This window comes from Camelina sativa, chromosome 19, assembly GCF_030686135.1.
Source record: "Camelina sativa cultivar CO46 ecotype springtype chromosome 19, ASM3068613v1".
Classification (NCBI taxonomy): Eukaryota; Viridiplantae; Streptophyta; class Magnoliopsida; order Brassicales; family Brassicaceae; genus Camelina; species Camelina sativa.
In genome coordinates this window covers 22,605,311-22,624,862 of record NC_141898.1, presented here as the reverse complement: position 1 = coordinate 22,624,862, position 19,552 = coordinate 22,605,311, and the positions used below count along the sequence as shown (strand labels likewise).

Here is a 19,552-nt window from a genome sequence, read left to right as displayed (position 1 = left end):
GCTCTAGATGATCTTTTACATAATCGATCCTTGATTATAACAATAGAAAATCTCCTCGTTGATATCCGTAGTTGGGCGGATCGTTTTACTGAACTGTCGTTTCGCTTGTACAGCGATAATGTAATCAAGTTGCTGATAAATTTGCTAAGCTTGGTCATAGTCAACAGGTAATTGCTCAAACGTTTTTTTACCCTCCATTTTATTTACAGAGTAGTTTATTTTTAGACTATGTACCTTTCCTTTGATTCTAATAAAAGACGTTAAAATTATATATATATATATATATAATCTAAAATTAAAATCACATGTCTCCTTTATTTTTCAGTCTATTTTACTAGCTAAAAAATCCAAAAATATAATATAATAATATTTTATATTCTTTAATATAACTTTTTGTGAAATTTCACAAATAAATTTTAGAGAAATTCCTCAAAATACCATAATTTCAGTTTTTTCCAAAAATACCACTCTTATAATTTTTTTCTTCAAAAAATATCACAAAAGTTTTATTTTCTAAAGATAGCATAAACACAAAAAATTGATTTTTCATTGGGTAAATTTTTTTTTTTAGGTTTGGGTTGACAAATTTAGATTTATGATATAGTTTTTAGGGGGTGGAGTTTAGTGTTTAGGATTCAGGGATTAACTTTTAATATAAAAAAATATTTTAATTTTATGGTATTTTTTTGGAAAAAATACATTTTAGTGAGATTTTTGAAAAAAAAAACTAAAGTAGTATTTTTGGAAAAAAAACTAAAAGTGGTATTTTTGGGAAAAACTCATTTTAGTGGTATTTATGAGAATTTTCTTAACAGTTAAAATCTTATAGTCTAATATGGTATCAGCCCGATTCACGTGTTTGCCAACCCAATCTATAGTCGCTCTAACCCAAATTTGGTCAATTGACCCTTGCCCAAAAATAGAGATATATGACTAGAAGAGTCAACATCTTAAAAGGGTATACTAGGAATATGTATAATATCTCACATCTAAAATTGGACAAATATATTGATATTAGGTAAGAGAGATAGACCCATCCACTCACCAATTGGTTGGAAACTCACATTTTTATATGGTATAAGAGCTCGATCCATGAATTGTCCAAACTGATCCATGATCGGTCTGACCTTGATTGGTCCACCTATCCTTATCCGAAAATAACAAAATCTATGATTAGAAGGGTTATCATCTAGAGGGAACATATTAGGAGTAGCATTATCCCACATTGAAAGTTGGACAAAGATTCTAACTAGTATAATATATGGGTTTATCCACCAATTGGTTTTGAATTTGAACCTCATAGCTTAATAGGTTATAGAGAAAGTGGTACAACAATTGACACCCTAAACAATGATAGAAAGGGTCCAAAAAGAATATTTTGAAATTTTATTTTTGTCTTTGAAATAATGTTTTAGAATCTTGTTTCTAATAATATATATACCACTCTATTATCATTTATGTTAAATAATTCATATTAAAAATCAAAATAAATTGTGAAAAAAAGAATTAAAAAAAAACTATTATAATCTTTTACTATAGAGTCCAAAAATTGTTTCTGCCCGGCCGGTCTCACATGCACGTTGCGTAACTTGCGTTACAAATCTTCCAGAATCAGTTAAAGCTCCAACCGTATTTTCTCATTTGGAAGTTATACCCATAATGGCATCTGGTTTAGCTTAATCGCTTAAGTTAATCATCGTCAAAATCATCAATTGAAATGTCAATTATTGCCATCAGGATCATCTTTTCAACCAAACCAAGACTTACACAAAATATACATCATGGTATATACTGGGTTTCTGTATACGAACCAGTCTAAAGTCGGTTTAGTTATCCAGTCTTCAAGACACTTCTCTAGTCATTAGCACCGTTCGACTCTCTACTCTTACATAACTCTTTAAGGATCAAATCTAAGTTCTTCCAAGACGAACCAGTCCCTTTGACCAAAGCTGCTTTTGCCATTTTTGAGTATTCTTTCACATTCTTTCTTGTAATTTTTCCCGTTTCTCCTTCCATTAGTTCTTTAATCTGTGAAATAAAATAAAAACACTTACTAACTCTACTTAAAAAAAAAAAAAAAAAAAAAGAGAGCATAACAATGAACATAACTATAAACTCCATATAGTTTTTTGTTTGTATCTCAATACCTTTCGACTTAGTTCCTCTCTTGTCACGAATCCTTGTACAGTCCCATCTTCAGTTTCAACTCTTACTCCTACATTTATCTCCTCCACAACCATCTTTGCATTGAGCGGTTGCTCCGCCATCATCGGCCAAGCCAGCAAAGGGACCCCAGCGCATATGCTCTCTTGCGCTGAGTTCCAACCGCAATGGCTCAAAAATCCTTTAACACTTTCATGTGATAATATCTCCCATTGGTCCACCCAATCTCTCACTATCATCCCACTCTCTCTTATTCTATCTTTGAATCCTTGTCCAAGAATCTCTTCCACGTCTTTTCTTGTGACCCACAGAAAGTTGACCTGAAACGAATCAAAATACGACATGAAACGAAACACTGATTATTATTATTGACTCAACATGTGTGCATTTACAACCGTACCTTACAATAATGCCAAACTTGTAACAGTTTGGCATTCAAGACCATGGATTTAGGTCGACGAAAAACGTAACGGTAGAATCAAAACACCTCATTAGATTTTACTTTATTTTCGTCAATAGAACACCTCACCAGATAAAACACCTTTCATCCGAAAATATGTATTTATTAACTTAATACCAATGTTGTAGTCACACTATAAATTAAAGTCATGAAACTAGGCTGACAACAACAACACAAAATATATAAAAGTCTGGATTACTCATGGCCGGTCATGATGACAGTGGACACTGTAGTGTAGGGTGAAGTAATTGACATGGCTCCCCAATTATATATCACTATTAGTTTTTATATATACTAAAATATGGATATTTTATATATAATTATAATATAACGACAGAGGATTACAAAATGATAGAGAAACTAAAAAAATTTGACTAAAAAAAAGATAGGGAAAACAAATTTTTAAAAATGATATTGAAAATGTTAAGTTCTGGTTGATAAAAATAAAGAAAGGCTTAATACAACTGCATTTCTTATTTTTCTCCGCTATTACTTTTAATTTTATACCACTTTTTTAGAATCTCGACCCCTATTTATCGTGGCCGACCTTAATTGTGTCTATTTAAACTAAAGAATAACACCTAGTTAATGTGTGAAAACCTCCTTTGGAAGGGTTAAATCAAAAGCTTTTATATAGATGTAACGGTTCAAGGCAACATTAATGTACCTTGGAATCTTCCAAGCCTAAAGCAAGTTCCTTGAGCTGCTCGTTTGATATCTCTGCCTGTGTTCCAAACGCCACGTACAACACTGGACGTTCTTCTTCTTCTTTCCGATCCAACCAATGAATCCAAGCCGGCTTAGCACTTCCCGATTTAGGAGGATCTGTCAAACATAGTGGGCCGACACACCACGACCTTGGTCTATCAGAGTTGTTGTTGTTCTCATGATCAACAAATGCTGACTCGAGCTCGTAGAAGCTATTGACTAAACACCCATGGCTTGTAGTTGTGGTGTTTGAACTCACTTGGTCCATTAAAAGTTCGTGAGCTGGACCTGATTGTTTCGGATCGGTAAGGACATGGTCGATATCACACTTCTTAACCTGGATCCATGGAAAGTCCGGTACAGTGACTGGTTCGGTATCAGATTTGATTTCCGGTATGGTAAAGAGTTTGTAATGTAAAGTAGAGTTGAGGACGGCAAATGCGTAAGCGTTAGTGCCGTAAAAGACCAATCTAGGAATCTTGAACTTAGCCGCAGATTCTGATGTCCACCAGAGGAATCCATCGGTGACCATGAACGAAACTTGTGGAAGACTCTTGAGTGTTTCTTCGAAGAATGGTTGGAGAAGCTTCGTGGCGCGTGTGAAGGGCACGTAGAGTGACATGGAAGGGAGCTTCTCCGTGTTCTCGACGCCGGGAGGGATCCCTGAGATGTTTTCCGGGAAAGGGAGAGAGGTGACATTGATCTCCGGTGTGTCGGAGAGGAACTCTGAGATGAATGGTTGGTTCTTGGCAGTGGTGAAGACGGTGACGGAGATGGTTTGTTCGTTGCGGTGGTGACGGAGGAGGAGACGACCGAACTGGAGGAGAGGGATGGTGTGGCCTTTTGACATGTAAGGGAAGAGAATCACGTGATGATTTGTTGAAACTGCCATGTTATTTTTGGAAAACTACAACTTTTTTTTTTGTTTGTGTCGTACTACTATATATGTGTTTGGATCGCAAGCGTCTTATATATATATTGGATTAAGACCCGCGGTGTACCGCGGTACAAAATTATTTATAACTAAAACATTTAAATTATAAGTTGTATTTATTGGTTAAATATGTTATAATTATATAATATTTAATATTGCAATATAATTTTTTATATATAATATTTATTAATCAGTTTAATTAGATATAACTATTCTCGGATACCGATAGTGTTAACAAAATAATGAAATGATGTTTTACCCGTTTAACACCAAATCAATGATATTTTAAATTTATATAAATATCGACAACCCCGTCCCGCTATATAACTCTGTCCCGAGATATTTTAACTCGCACTATATAATCTTAATTTTTAATGTTTATTATTTTTTATTATAAATATTAGATTGAGTTGGTATGTTATTTATTAAGGTTGTAACCATTTGCATTTTATAAGATTGGCGCTTCTTATAAAGTTTAAATATTTATAATACTTAGAATTCTTAAAACGTTTGAGTATTTCTCATATTTGAAATTTCGTAAAAGTTTAAATATATTATTAATATTTTAAATGTCTTCTAACTTTTTTTTATAAAGTTTAAATATTTATAATATTTGAAACTTCATAAACGTTTAAATATTATTAATATTTTTAACATTTTATAAAGTTAACTTTCAAAAAAAATATAAATATTTATAATATTTATACTTTTATATAATATAAATATTTATAATATTTAACTTTTAAAAGTTTTAAATATTTATAATATTTAACTTCTTAAAAATCTTTAAAATAAAGAACCGGAATAAACCAAATAAAAGTTTTTAAGTTTGAATGTCTGATAAATCAAGCTTTCTACTCATTTGTATTATGAATCATTTTGGTCTCTTTTATAGTATGACTCTGAACTATTGCCCAATTTTTTTAGGCGATGTGGGATATTATACCCGAATTTTTTTATTCATCTATTGAGTAATATATGTCCGTTTCTAAATATTTGTATTACATCATATGCAGGAAAAATCAAAATTTTTATTAACTAAATGTATTATAGAATAATTCCAAATAATTTAAATAAAAATTCAAATAAAAATGAAAGGGAATCATATATATTTATGTTTGAATGAGGTATAAATATTTTTTTATTTTTTTAAATCTTACCTATAATTAATTTTAAATTTTTTGGTAACTAATATTAAAGTCAATACATTAAATGTAAAAACTTTTTAAAAAGTATTTTTGAGCAAAGCTGCAAAAATACTAGTATAGATAGGGAAGTAATATTGATTACATAACATATCACTAGATTTGGTGTATGAAATAACTATTTGTCTATGTCACAAGTCTCATTTGCGCACCTCTTTTGCATGCAAAAATCAGAGCTCGCCATAATTAGTTTGGCAACCAAAAATGACTAATTATGCAAACACGTCTTAAAAGCTTCTAAATGTGATAGTCTGCGCCATATAACTAAAAATTAAAAATGATAATTTACCAAGTGTGTAGTCAGTGTAGTAACTACTATAGTGGTGAAAACAAATCGGTATTCCTCTAAAGAATGTTGAATTTTTTGGCTAGAAAAGCCGTCAGGGAATGTTGAATTTTTTGGCTAGAAAAGCCGTCATCTCAACGGGGTATATTAGAAATTATCTAACATCTAAATTTGGACAAAGATATCAGTGAGATAGACCAATCTATTCAGGTTTTGAATTAGAAATCCATAACTTAATATGGTATAAGAGCCCGATCTACATATTGTCCATACCAATCCATCATCCATTTAAACCCAAATTAATTCACCGGCCGAAAATAACGAGATATATGATTAGAAGAGTACGTCATCATCTCGATAAAGCGTATTAAAGATAAAAATATCATACATCGAAAAATGGACAAGTATTCTAACTAGTATATAAGAAATATGAGTTCATACACCAATTGGTTTTGAATGCGAAGCTCATAATCTAATACGTTATAGAGAAAGTGGTCCACCAATAGAGCACCCTAAACAATGATTGAAAGGGTCAAACAAATTATTTTGAAATTTTGTTTTTATCATTGACATAACTATATAATTTTTTTAATATATACCTTTCTATTATCATTTTTTGTGAAATAACTAATATTAAAAAAATCAAAACAAATTGTTGAAAAAAAATTGAAAACCAAAAACTATTATAATCTTTTCACAATCTTTTACTATTTCTATTAGGGCCGTCCAAAGATTGTTTCTGCCCGGTACCACATGCACGTTGGTTACAACTCTTCCAGAATTAACCGATTCTCATTTTGCTCATTTTGAAGTTATGCACATAATGGCATGAGACTAGTTTAGCTTAATTGGTTAAGTTAACCATCATCAAAATCATCAAATGAAAAGTCAATTATAGCCATCACCGATAATCTTTTCAACCAAAGCAAGGACTTACACATAATATATATTTGGTTTTACAGTATACTAGTATACGAACAAGTCTAAAGCCGGCTTAGTTATCCAGTCTTCAAATCACTTATCTATTCATTAATCATTAGTACCGTTCGACTCTCTACTCTTACATAACTCTTGAAGGATCAAATCTAAGTTCTTCCAAGACGAACCAGTCCCTTCGACCAAAGCTGCTTTTGCCATTTTTGAATATTCTTTTACATTCTTTCTTGCGATTTTTCCCGTTTCTCCTTCCATTAGTTCTTTAATCTGTGAAATAAAAAGAGACATTAAAAAAAAAAGTCTATATAACCGTGAACATATAAACTCAATAATGTTTTATTGTATTTGTAATACCTTTTGAGTTAGTTCCTCTCTTGTCACGAATCCTTCTAGACTTCCATCTTTGGTTTCAACTCTTACTCCGACCTTTATCTCCTCCACAACCATCTTCGCGTTGAGTGGTTGCTCGGCCATCATCGGCCAAGCCAGCAACGGGACCCCAACGCATATGCTCTCTTGCGCTGAGTTCCATCCACAATGGCTCAAAAATCCATTGACACTTTCATGTGATAATATCTCCCACTGGTCTACCCAATCTCTCACTATCATCCCACTCTCTCTTATCCTATTTTTGAATCCTTCTCCAAGAATCTCTTCCACGTCATTTCTCGTGACCCACAGAAAGTTCACCTTAAGAATCAAACACGTCAATGATACAAAAAAAATACTTTATTTTACTCGGCATGCATTAATAACCATACATTACAATTAATGCCTAACTCGTTAAGTGTCGCATCCTAGACTAAAGTCATGGAATTTAGGTCGACGAAAGCTGGGTATGTCTATTTTAATAGTATATAAGATGAATATACAAATTTCTTTTGTAACTAATTAAATGGTTCATGGAATAGGTTATTCATTATTTATTTAATTTTTAGCTATTTGACGCCCTTTTTTTTGGTTATCTACAAGAATTTTCCATTATAATTCAAACACGTCATAAAATTAAAAACTTTTTGATTCGACATCTGCATTCATAAACTATACTGTAAGCCAACTTTTTGATTTACACCCTAAATTATTTAAGGTCATGAACATAGGTTTATTAATTAAAACTCTTTGAACGGTTCAATCAGAAACTTGTAAATATATAGATGAATAGACATCTAACTTTTATAACCATTTCATTGGGTTGGACGGTTGGTTAGAGACTTAGAGTACGTACCTTTGAATCTTCCAAGCCTAAAGCTAGTTCCATTAGCTGCTTGTTCGATAACTCTGCCTGCGTTCCAAACGCCACGTACAAAACCGGACGCCCTTCCTCTAGCTTCCGATCCAACCAACGGATCCAAGCCGGTTTAGTACTCCCTCGTTTATTAGGAGGATCTGTCAAACACAGTGGACCAACACACCACGACTTTTTTCTATTAGAGTTGGTGTAGTCAACGAATTTTGACTCAAGCTCGTAGAAGCTATTTACTAAAAACCCATGGCTTGTAGTGGTCGACATGATTTGGTCCGTAAATAGTTCGAGCGCTGGACCCGGAACGATGGTAGTACCAATGTTCAAATCACACTTTTTGACCTGGATCCATGGAAAGTCCGGTACAGCCACCGGTTCGATATCAGATTTTGTATCCGGTTCGGTAAAGAGATTGTGTTTGAAAACAGACATGCAGACAGCGGAGGCGTAAGAGTTAATGCCGTAGAAGACCAACCTAGGAATCTTGAACTTAGCTGCAGATTCTGATGTCCACCAGAGGAATCCATCTGAGACCATAAATGAAACTTGTGGAAGATTCTTGAGTGTTTCTTCAACGAATGGTTGGATAAGCTTCGTGGCGCGCGTGAAAGGCACGTAGAGTGACATGGAAGGGAGCTTGTCCGTGCTCTCGACGCCGGGAGGGATTCCGGTGATGTTTTCCGGGAAAGGGAGAGAGATGACTTTGAGGAAACCATAATCTATACTAATAAAAAGTAAGAGCTATAAGCTCCTAAGGCCGTTCACATATCACTTATTAACATTTTATACAATTTCCAGAATTATCTATATTAAGAATTATTTTAAACAACCTATCATGATTTGACATATCATTCATTAACATTTTTTTAATTTACAGAATTTTTTAGAAAAAGGAAATTTTAAATTTATGGAAATCAAAGAACTAAGCACAATATCCCACATCGGCTAGAAGTTTTTTAGACAATGGTTTAGAACCAATGTAAATAAGATTAATATGCTTCCAACAACGAATGAGCAGGAAATAAGATTAATATGCTTCCTGCTTCTTACACAAATCCTCATAATCTTAGTTTGTTTTCTTGACCAAGTTACCCATTTTTTCCTTTGTCAACTGTCTCAACACCGGCTTTAAAGCCTTCAACTTCTTAGAGAACCGAAAGAGAGTAGTAGTGGACATATGAAGAGGCTCAGTTTCCTTCCAAAAGTTATCAACCAGTGGTTTAAATTCTTCCAACCTGATACTCACATTGAAAAACTTAAACGGTTTACGACATTGGGTTAATCCATATTCAAATGTATGCGACAACATAAGAGGTCCGAGCATCCCCCAACCTCAATAACACTATAAGACGCCGAATATAATTGCCTCCAAATATCATTTACCAAAACTCTATCAAGTTACTTAGATATTAAGCCATTCTCCCTTTTATTAGACCAGGTGTAGAGAGGTCCATGGGCAGCTAAATCCGTTAAAGCACCATAACTTACCATCCCCTTGAAATCCTGCATTCCTAAAGTGATCAGCGGATGATCATCCACTTGAGAATGCTCCAAGATATCTAAAGTGTCATTAAAATCTCCAAATATTATCCAAAACTCCTCGTCATGATCAGCCAATTTCACCGAGCATGTAATTAACTGTTCACTCTTATAGAATGGGCTGAGAACCACATCTCTACACCAAACCACCTAGAGACGACCTTGCCGATTATATTCATAGTTTGTCAAAATGGACCAATCCTTGAATAAAGTGTCACCCAATCTTTGAACCTTACTCTCCTTTACTCTACTCTCCAACAAACAACCAAACTGAAACTTATTTCCCTCCACCCACTTCTTCATAACGGAATGCTTAGTAGATTTTTTTAAACCGCGGAAATTCCAAAATAAGCCTAACATAATTAATGTTGAGGAAGATTCTTCTTACTCGAATCACAAGTAGAAGAAACGAAAACCGTTTTGTGAGCCATTTATGAGTCTCTAGGTAGTATCGAGCGCAACTAAGGAGCCACTTTGGGTTTTGAAGCCTTGTGAGGAACATCCTTTTCCACCAACATTACCAACTGATTTTAATCATCCACAGCCAACTTATCCTGCACAGCTAGTGTGTCAGCCATGTTACTCCCCGTAGCCGCCAATACATCTTCGGTAGAAGCCATTTCTATCACCACCTCTTCCTCTGTTTTCACATCCTCACCCAACTCATCTGTTTTCGCGAGAGCCGCGTAAGAGTTTGAGACCCCCAACCTATGTGACTCACGATGACGTGTAGGACTACGAGCAGATTTCTGAGGCGTGCTCCAACCATCATCAGCATTAGTAAGGGACACTTGGTCGCCAGCCAATGGAGGGTTATCCTTAGTTAAAACAACGGTACTCCCATCCAGAACAATTGTACCCACACTTGCTACTTCCATGTCAGTGGGAGCCTCATGAATAACTTCGTTGTTCAAATCACCCTTCAAAGCCTCCGCAAGACATGAGTCACGAAAATGACTCCACTTATGACAGCCACTGCACCTCGGCAGGAGCCAAGGGTATGAATACCGGATTACAGTCTTCACCTCGCCATCCTCCTCTCCAGTAAACACAAATTCTCGCGGTAACTCCTTTGTGAGATCTGCTTCCACCAACACTTGCGCTTCATCAAAACTTTCACAAGCTTCCGTCTTAGCATGAAGACGAACTGGATTACCCACCGCACTAGCTAAGAACTCCAGTCCCTTATGCGTGAACATAATGGGAGGGACATCCTGTAACTCCACCCATAGGTTAATAGAATTCATAGCCGGTTGCACTTCCTACGTGAAAGGCGACCACTTCGGAACAATCATGGGTTTTCCCATTATGTTGCACATACCTCTGTTCAAAACCCTTTTCCAAGGCGACTCATTACGCACACATAATTTAACTGTGGCTTTATTCAAATCAAACACATCGATCAAGGTTGACTTACCCGCCAGCCGCCAAATCTTATTCATGATCATATGAACCTTCCCCATATGGGGTGCTTTACCATAAAGAAACTTTCCAACCAAAAAATATTCCTTTACCTCCACAAACACCTCTCTCGAGACCACGACCCTCCCTTTCCCATCCACCTGTTCTACCACAAACTTTTACTTGGTGAAAATATGCCTTTTCGCAGCCCTAAGCCATGTCTTCTGCACCAAAGGATCAGCTACCGTCGATCCTGAATTATTCTTAATTAAACTAGATCTCCCCTCAAAACTCTCCCTCGATTGAGCCCCATTATGACTCTCCATACTCTGCCCCCTACCATCGTTATAAACCGAAATCTCTACAGAAAGCTTTGCCAAACCGTTACCCTCACCTTCTGGCGCCGAACCGCCCCAGTTTCAACCGGAGTGGCTGCCGCGGGCAACATCTTTGCTCAACACAAGAAAACCCTAAATCGCCTTTTGAGTCGCCCTTGCCACGTAAGCTTTTTTTTAATGTTGTTAGAACTTTAACCAGCTTTGATGTCCTTCTTCTTCAAAAGTTAGATTAGATGTTCTGAATTTAGAACGCAAATGCTTATATTTATGTTAATATATATATAAATCCCCTATCTATTAATAGAGTCAGCATTACAGAGCTCATGACACTTTTTATCAATTAACCCTCAAAATAACAAATTATTTACAATTCTCTGCCATTATATTTATTTTTAAAAAAAATTATAAATAAAAATGTTAAACCTAGACTTGCCTCTTCTCTCACCTATAAATACATTCTTTTTTTACTACCATATACATCACCCCTCACCAGAACAAGCTAAACAATTCTTACATCATCTACATTAACAATTTGCACATGCCTTTTTTCAACAGCGTTTTTCAATTCAACCCAAAGTTTCAACTAAATTATGGAACCTAATTTGTTCTTGCATCGGAAGGATATTTTTTTCCCATTCATGAAGCTTTATGTCCATCGCTTTTCATCATGGTTGGAGAAAAATAGCCAATACAAAACACCTAAAAATACATGATCGGGTTTGATAATATAATCTTGTGGACATAATGAATCATAAATTTTATACCTGATCGGATTCAATAATATAATTTTTAGGGTCAAATGAATCATATATTTTACACCGCATATATAGCCGTTTGTTAACATAAAATCCATATATGATTATGTAAATTTATGTAATAATATAGTTTTTAGGGTCTAATGATTCATAAATTACGACATATTAATATTTCAGCATAATGATTTTGGGAAAAAACAAACAAAAATCATAACACATTACGTAACAGATTATTTGCCTGTTTGAATCAAATACTGGTAAATAGAAAACTGTTATTTAAAATAACTAGGATTTATAGATGAGGATTTACTAGAATTTACTAGAATTTAGATCGCTATTATTATTAAATTTTTAACATTTAAACAAATAAATATAACAATTATTCGTTTTTTGTTTTAGATAACAAAATAAAAATAATATAAAAATATGTATAAGGAAAAACGAATATTCATCACCTCAGTAATCTGTTTAATGCCCTTTACTTTAGGAGCAAATAATCTTATCAATAAAATAAATTTAATATTTCCAAAATCACGTCTTAATAGTGTAATCCTTGATTATATTGCAAACAAGATGTGACTTGTTACTATGATTAGCTCCTCCAAAAGTGATTAAGTTTCAAAATGAATTTACCACATTACTAACAACATATAAATAGAGATACTTCAACCAGAAAAGGAATCATATACACCACACTTAATCCCTGAAAATAAATACCTAATAAAATATTTTATATTCTTTTTAATTTGCTTAATTGAAGAGAAGTGAAGTTTTGAAAAAATTAAAAATACAACCCTAATTAAAATTACTACCCGTAATATACATGTACTTCCAATCACCATTATTTCCACCAGATCACCAAATAAACAAAATCCCAATTTACAAACACTCTATCTTTTATTCTCTCATGGCTTCTTTCAACAAATGTTTGTGACTTGAAACCTTTCACAGTAGATAATAATAATGAACTATTTAATGTTAGTTTAGGTGATAAAATCCAATAACAAATGCCAAATTGCAACGACGATAACCCAATAGATAATAATAATAATGAATTCAAAATCAATTAAAAAAAATTTGACAAAAGAAATAATTCATATGTCAAATAAATTATATAACAAATTAAAAAAAAATATGAAATGATTTTCAGTAACATAATCCCGCGCGAGGTGCGGGTCGTTTACCTAGTATTAATTTATAACTGATAAAATATTATATTTAAAATCTATTGGTTTGTATTCAAGTTGTTATTGTATCATCATCGCCATAGAGTGTGTGTTTGTAAATTAGTGAAATATAATCGTTTATAATTTTGTACCTTCCGGACGTTATTTCATATATCGTTATAGAGATAAAAATACATATGATTGTGTACCCGATTTCCCTCTCATATATGGATACTTTTACTTGTTTTTTTTGTCGTTTTTTTCCTTCATTTTTAGCCTTTATATTCACTGATGCAGCGTAGCATTGATCCTTGATGGGCCTTTTAGTTTTACGTGGCCATCAAGTTACGGTCTTGTTTTCTTTTCCATTTTATAGTTTAGTCGGTTTCTCATCGTTTAGGCTTAGGGTTTTGTTTTGATTTTCCTGTGTCTCTATAAATAGAGAACGCAGAAGCATTGTACATTCATTCATATTTTTGCATCAATAAAAACCAAAAAAAGAGGTAGTCTTAACTACCCAAAAAAAGAGCTTTGTTTGTGGAAGCCCTGCAAAGAGGACTTGCAAACCTCGTCGACTTCGATATCGCAACTCGATCTCGACTCTATCTCTTGCGTTTACACCTTACCCTCTCTCTTCACCGTTGCTCTGTTTTACACCCTCAAAACAGAGTATCGAGTTGCTTTGTTTTTCTCTCCTCACCGCTGTTACGACTTGCTCTGTTTTCCACCACCAAAACAGAGTGTCGTTCTTTGTTCTGCTTCCGCCCCCTTATCAAATTTTTATAGCACTACAATAGCAATTACATTATACACTCGATAAATAAGTAAAAATGAGTTTTCGATCACAAGTGATGGAACATTACGTCACAAACACACTTTCTTCTCACTTCTTTTTCTAGAACATCATACATCGGCTCTAGTGTCGGTGAGATCCATCTCCGAAAGCGGGCAGCTTGAATATGACACATTTAATGAGAGACATTTCTTACTAAGCGGACATTTTAGTGAAATCATTTCAATTTCCTCTTTTAATAAGATAATTTTCTCATGTTTTGAGAGATATAATACAAACTTCCTCCTCATTTCAATGTCCTTTGATTACATGGTTTCGTCATGATCTTCGCTCTCTTTACCCACTTGGTTTAGATCTTGCATCGTGGAGTGGCATGGTGGTTTTATCTTGGATCCTTTTTCCGGCACTTGACTTTTGGGAATTCGTTCTCAACCTACATGCTGCCTTCTTTTTCAGGGATCTGAAGATTCATCATCTTTAGTGCGAGTTAGGTTTTTAAAAACTCGTCAGATTCTTTGTATTACAGTGTGATAATTTATCGTTTTGCGGCCAGTGATTTGGTCTTGGTCAGATTTCCGTCACTTTATATGGCATACCCCCTTATTGGATTTCACTATTTTTATGGTTTCAATACCACTTTATCTTTGCTTTAGATGTTTGTTCGTTAGCTTTCAAGCTTGTTATCTCTTGAATTGTAGTTTAATCCAGATGTTGTGTACTTGCTTAGATAATATACTGTGGCTTTCTTTCCAATTTAGTTATATTATGTTTCCTAGAAGAAAGTACCAAACCTTTGTTGACAAAAAAAATAGTAGACTAAATGTCGTTGAAATGCTTAAACATTAGTAGGAGTTTTTTAAGACTTGGTGTTAAGGAGCTGTCTAAAAACTGGTAGGACAACAAAACATTTTAAATGACAGCCTTTTCTTGTCAAATATTATGTTTTTCGATTATTTTCAAATGACTACGTATGTATATTTTCAATGAACAGAGATCTATGAAGTATATTAATTAATTTTTAAAAAGCTTGAACTTCTAACCGGTATTTTGATAATCTTGTTTTATTATAGGTTGGTTGCTAATAATAATGTACAAATTTTAGAATATGTACAATGAATTTTAGTGGTACCTTTTTATTTTCTAAGATAATTTGATCTAGGCCTGGGCATAAAAACCGTACCCGAATATCCAACCCGGAACCCGACCCAAAAAACCGGGTTTGGATTAGGTACGGATTTGTCTATAAAACCTTATTGGGTTCTATTTTCTAATACCCGTGGGTTCGGGTTAGGGTCGGGTAATATCCAGTACCCGTTTAGGTACCCATTAAACCCGAACATGTAAACATATTTATAATATTTATCATTAATATAATACAATTACCCCAAAATTATGACTATAATTTTGAATATTTCATTTAGTTTTATATCTAAATATCAAAAATAATCAAAATATCTAAAATATTTTGTTATGTAAGTCAAAATTTAACTAAATTTATTTAAATTTAATTATATTTTTTCGGGTACCCGGTAGTTCGGGTACTAATCGGATTCTAAAATTTGTAACCCAAACCGATCCGAACCCGATAGTACCCAAACCGAACCGAACCCATATATCTAAAAATACCCAATAAGTTCTTTTTTTCTAAACCCGTTTACCCAAACCCGAATAGGTAATACCCGAACCCGAACGGATTACCCGAATACCCAGCCCTATTGATCAATATTGTGTCGCCTTTTGCAGTTACGTGATTAGGAGATGATTTTATATGGCAATATATGAAAATATGGAGCAACGACTAGTATTTTGGTAAGGGTTCTTATAGATTTTAGGGCCATCCAAATTTCTATGTAGAAAAACTAGTATTTTCGTAATGGTTAAGAAAAAGATAATGCAAATATATTTAGGAACTGAATTACCTAAATTTATCTTAATGTATTTAACATAGAAAAATGTTTGGTTGGATAATATACAGTATGTGATAATTGAAAAATGTATTTCCTAAAGATGATTGCGATTCCTAAAGACATTTTGGTTTCCATAATTTTATGTATATTTTTAAAAGTTAAATATACATTTGTTTTCTTGTCTATATATAGTTTCACCGTTTCACGTACCTTTTTCTCTTGTCAAATTCAAGATTAGTACTTTTATCTCTAAAAATATATTGTCAATCAAACTAAAATTCATCTCATTCAGAATGCTCTCCTCCATCTATTACCAGGGTAATGGAGTAATGGAAGTTATGCGGACAGTATGACTTTATGGTTAGGCTCGAGATGAAGTTTCACACATTGCAAAGAGTTTTGATTTTACTTTAAACAGTTACGTTGTTGTACTCTCTAACAAAGTTGTAAACCAAACTCTCCATGTAAAAAAAAATTCCGAATAAATTTTACATTTAAAAAAAAAAAAGAAAATCATACAAACTTCAACAAAACAAAAAAAAGAAATCAATCTCTTGATAATCCTGAAAACGACAGTGTCCGTTGCGTTTGGTTTAGTCATACAAATCGAGTCTACAATTTCCGGTTCAGTGTAATCCCGGTTTATTTTACACATTACTGTTTTAGTCATCACTGTGAAAAGCTTCATTTCTTCTTCTTCTTCTTCGAGACGATGCAATCAATTCCACTGTTTCTCAACAAAAATGGCGACTTTGAAGCCACCGGAATCTCAATTACTAAAAACCCTAACATCAATCCTCACTTCAGAAAAAACCCATTTGCTCGAAACCCTAAATCCCTACATCCCCCAAATCACACAGCCTCTCCTTACCTCTCTCCTCTCTTCTCCTTCACTCGCTAAGAAACCCGAAACCCTAGTCTCATTCTTCCAATGGGCTCAGACTTCAGTCCCAGAAGCGTTTCCATCAAATTCACCTCTTCCCCTTCTCACCGTCGTCCGTTCTCTCATCTCTCACCACAAATTCGCCGACGCCAAGTCTCTTCTCGTCTCCTACATACGCACCTCTGATGCATCTCTTTCTCTTTGCAACTCTCTCATCCACCCGAATCTTCATCTCTCGCCTCGTCCCTCTAAGGCTCTATTCGACATTGCTCTCAGTGCGTATCTTCATGCTGGAAAGCCTCACGTTGCGTTACAGATCTTTCAGAAGATGGTTCGGTTAAAGCACAAACCAAATCTGCTCACTTGCAACACGCTTCTCCTTGGTTTAGTTAGGTACCCTTCTACATTCTCTATCTCGAGTGCTAGAGAAGTGTTTGATGATATGGTTAAGCTTGGTGTTTCGGTAAATGTGATAACTTTCAATGTTTTGGTTAATGGGTATTGCTTAGAAGGCAAGCTTGACGATGCTGTAGGGATGTTAGAGAGGATGGATAGTGACTTCAATGTGAATCCTGATAATGTTACTTACAATACGATTCTGAAAGCAATGTCTAAGAAAGGTCGTTTGAATGATGTTAAGGAACTGTTGTTGGATATGAAGAAGCATGGATTGATGCCAAATAGGGTTACTTACAATAATTTAGTGTATGGTTACTGTAAGCTGGGTTCGTTGAAAGAAGCATTTCAGATTGTGGAGCTGATGAAGCAAACAAACATATTACCGGATCTTTGGACCTATAACATGCTGATCAGTGGGCTTTGCAATGCCGGTAGTATCAGGGAAGCTCTTGAGTTAGTGGATGAGATGAAGCATTTGAAGTTACAGCCAGATGTGGTTACTTACAATACATTGATTGATGGGTGTTTCGAATCGGGGTTTAGTTTGGAGGCTAGGAAGTTAGAGGATCAAATGGAGAATGATGGAGTTAAACCTAACCAAGTGACTCACAATATATCTCTTAAGTGGTTTTGTAAGGAAGAGCAAAGGGAAGTGGTTACTAGAAGGGTTAAGGAATTGGTGGAAGTGCACGGGTTTTGTCCTGATAGAGTAACTTATCATACTCTGATTAAAGCATATTTGAAAGTAGGAGATTTGAGTGGTGCCCTTGAGATGATGCGTGAGATGGGGCAAAAAGGCTTTAAGATGAATACTATTACCCTTAATACCATTCTTGACGCTCTATGTAAAGAGAGGAAACCTGATGAAGCTCACAATTTGCTGAATAGTGCGTGCAAACGAGGATATATTGTTGATGAGGTTAGTTATGGCACATTGATCACAGGATACTTCAGGGGAGAAAAAGTGGAGAAAGCTTTGGAGATGTGGGATGAGATGAAGAAGACAAAGATTACTCCTACCGTGAGCACGTTCAACTCTGTAATTGGAGGTCTCTGTCACCATGGAAAAACTGAGCTAGCAATGGAGAAATTCGATGAGCTTGCAGGGAGTGGTTTGCTTCCTGATGATAGTACATTCAATTCAATCATCCTCGGATACTGCAAAGAAGGACGGGTCGAAAAAGCATTCGAGTTTTACAACGAATCGATCAAACACTCTTTCAAGCCTGATAACTATACATGTAACATTCTTCTCAATGGTCTTTGTAAGGAGGGTATGACAGAAAAGGCTCTCAATTTCTTCAATACGCTTATCGAGGAGAGAGAGGTTGATACAGTTACATACAACACGATGATCTCGGCTTTCTGCAAGGACAAGAAGTTAAAAGAAGCATATGATCTTCTATCAGAAATGGAGGAGAAAGGACTGGAGCCTGATCGGTTTACGTACAACAGTATCATCACTTCACTTATGGAAGACGGTAAGCTGAGTGAAGCAGATGAACTGTTGGCGAAAATTTCTGAAAAGTTTGGCTTGATGAAGCAGAATTTGCAGGCAGAAACAGAGGAAAATGAAGCAACAACAAGTGAATCAAAGGAGGAACTTAACACTGGAACTATTGCTTACTCTGATGTAATAAATGAACTCTGTAGTAGAGGAAGATTAAAGGGCCATTCAATATCTTGAAGGAAGAACATTTTTTTTTCATTTTGCATCTCGATTGTCTTAAATTATACTTTGCTAAAAGACATTATAATATAGTTTCCATATGTTTAAAATGATTTTAATTTTTAAAAACAATTGTATATAGGGAGATAACTTTTCAGAAATATTTCAAGTGACATATATTACATCAATCTTAACATACAAAACAATTTTGAAAGTTGTAATTCAAATAAGAAAACCTAAGACTGAATTATTTATATTTCTAGGAATAGTTAAAGTCAGTTTGATGCTAAACGAAAGAAAAGTTATTCCTCTAATTATTACTTGGAAAAATGTCAAAAAAATCCGTGAACTTACCAAAATTAATGAAAATAATCATGATTTTTGCTTTTGCTGAATTAATCTTCCAATTTTTATGAAATCCATGATTTAAGAGAACAGATCGACAGTGTGAAGAATACCCAGAACATAATGGAGGCGATGAGACTCGTGGAACATAACAGATTGATTCTTCCGTTGCGGCTTCCATATTGAAACAGAGCACCGAATCATGCCACATAACTAGGAAAGAGCGTCACAAGAGAAAGTAGAGACAAAGAGGATATAAAATCTGGATGGAATTGGGGTTTTAGTTTTATTTGCTCCTCAATTATCAGCAAAGCCAAAAAAAAAATCGAGTACGAGGTTGTTCGAACCGATTACCCTCGAGAGAAGAATACTCACTTATACCACCAGACTAATCTAATAAAACTGTTGCGTTATAAATTGTA

At 34.5% G+C, this 19,552-nt stretch overlaps 3 protein-coding genes and 1 pseudogene across 5 annotated transcripts; 1 reads left to right on the top strand and 3 right to left on the bottom strand.

Moving 5' to 3' along the window:
- Positions 1-1,705: 1,705 nt before the first annotated feature.
- Positions 1,706-4,365, bottom strand: LOC109124889 (UDP-glycosyltransferase 90A1-like). Of its 2 annotated transcripts, XR_015591379.1 has the most exons (4): positions 3,291-4,365; positions 2,564-2,704; positions 2,148-2,483; positions 1,706-2,028 (listed from the first exon to the last, which is right to left on the bottom strand). XR_015591379.1 is itself a non-coding variant. In XM_010490985.3 (3 exons), the coding sequence occupies exons 1-3, from the start codon at positions 4,221-4,223 to the stop codon at positions 1,855-1,857; spliced, it is 1,443 nt and encodes a 480-aa protein (XP_010489287.2). In that variant the 5' UTR covers positions 4,224-4,365; the 3' UTR covers positions 1,706-1,854. The 2 variants fall into 2 exon arrangements, 1 of the variants encoding a protein (XP_010489287.2); XM_010490985.3 differs by lacking the exon at positions 2,564-2,704.
- Positions 4,366-6,629: 2,264 nt separating this feature from the next.
- LOC104766992 (UDP-glycosyltransferase 90A1) lies at positions 6,630-8,725 on the bottom strand. Its single transcript, XM_087500478.1, has 3 exons — positions 7,918-8,725; positions 7,047-7,382; positions 6,630-6,959 (listed from the first exon to the last, which is right to left on the bottom strand). The coding sequence occupies exons 1-3, from the start codon at positions 8,560-8,562 to the stop codon at positions 6,786-6,788; spliced, it is 1,155 nt and encodes a 384-aa protein (XP_087356604.1). The 5' UTR covers positions 8,563-8,725; the 3' UTR covers positions 6,630-6,785.
- Positions 8,726-10,004: 1,279 nt separating this feature from the next.
- Positions 10,005-10,721, bottom strand: LOC147920855 (uncharacterized). The gene has a single exon (XM_087501260.1). The coding sequence runs from the start codon at positions 10,719-10,721 to the stop codon at positions 10,005-10,007; it is 717 nt and encodes a 238-aa protein (XP_087357386.1).
- A 5,516-nt stretch (positions 10,722-16,237) lies between these two features.
- LOC104766989 (pentatricopeptide repeat-containing protein At2g16880 pseudogene) lies at positions 16,238-18,914 on the top strand (annotated as a pseudogene). The gene has a single exon (XR_015591791.1). The product of XR_015591791.1 is annotated as a pentatricopeptide repeat-containing protein At2g16880 pseudogene (transcript).
- The last annotated feature ends 638 nt before the right edge of the window (positions 18,915-19,552 follow it).

Excerpts from the sequence above, each read along its gene's own strand:
- LOC147920855 (XM_087501260.1), bottom strand. The coding sequence starts at position 10,721 with ATGAATTCTATTAACCTATGGGTGGAGTTACAGGATGTCCCTCCCATT.
- LOC104766992 (XM_087500478.1), bottom strand. The coding sequence starts at position 8,562 with ATGTCACTCTACGTGCCTTTCACGCGCGCCACGAAGCTTATCCAACCA. Across the intron at positions 7,383-7,917 it reads TAGGCTTGGAAGATTCAAAG|GTGAACTTTCTGTGGGTCAC; the intron begins GTACGTACTCTA and ends TTGATTCTTAAG. Across the intron at positions 6,960-7,046 it reads GAGAGGAACTAACTCAAAAG|ATTAAAGAACTAATGGAAGG; the intron begins GTATTACAAATA and ends TTTATTTCACAG.
- LOC109124889 (XM_010490985.3), bottom strand. The coding sequence starts at position 4,223 with ATGGCAGTTTCAACAAATCATCACGTGATTCTCTTCCCTTACATGTCA. Across the intron at positions 2,484-3,290 it reads TAGGCTTGGAAGATTCCAAG|GTCAACTTTCTGTGGGTCAC; the intron begins GTACATTAATGT and ends GATTCGTTTCAG. Across the intron at positions 2,029-2,147 it reads GAGAGGAACTAAGTCGAAAG|ATTAAAGAACTAATGGAAGG; the intron begins GTATTGAGATAC and ends TTTATTTCACAG.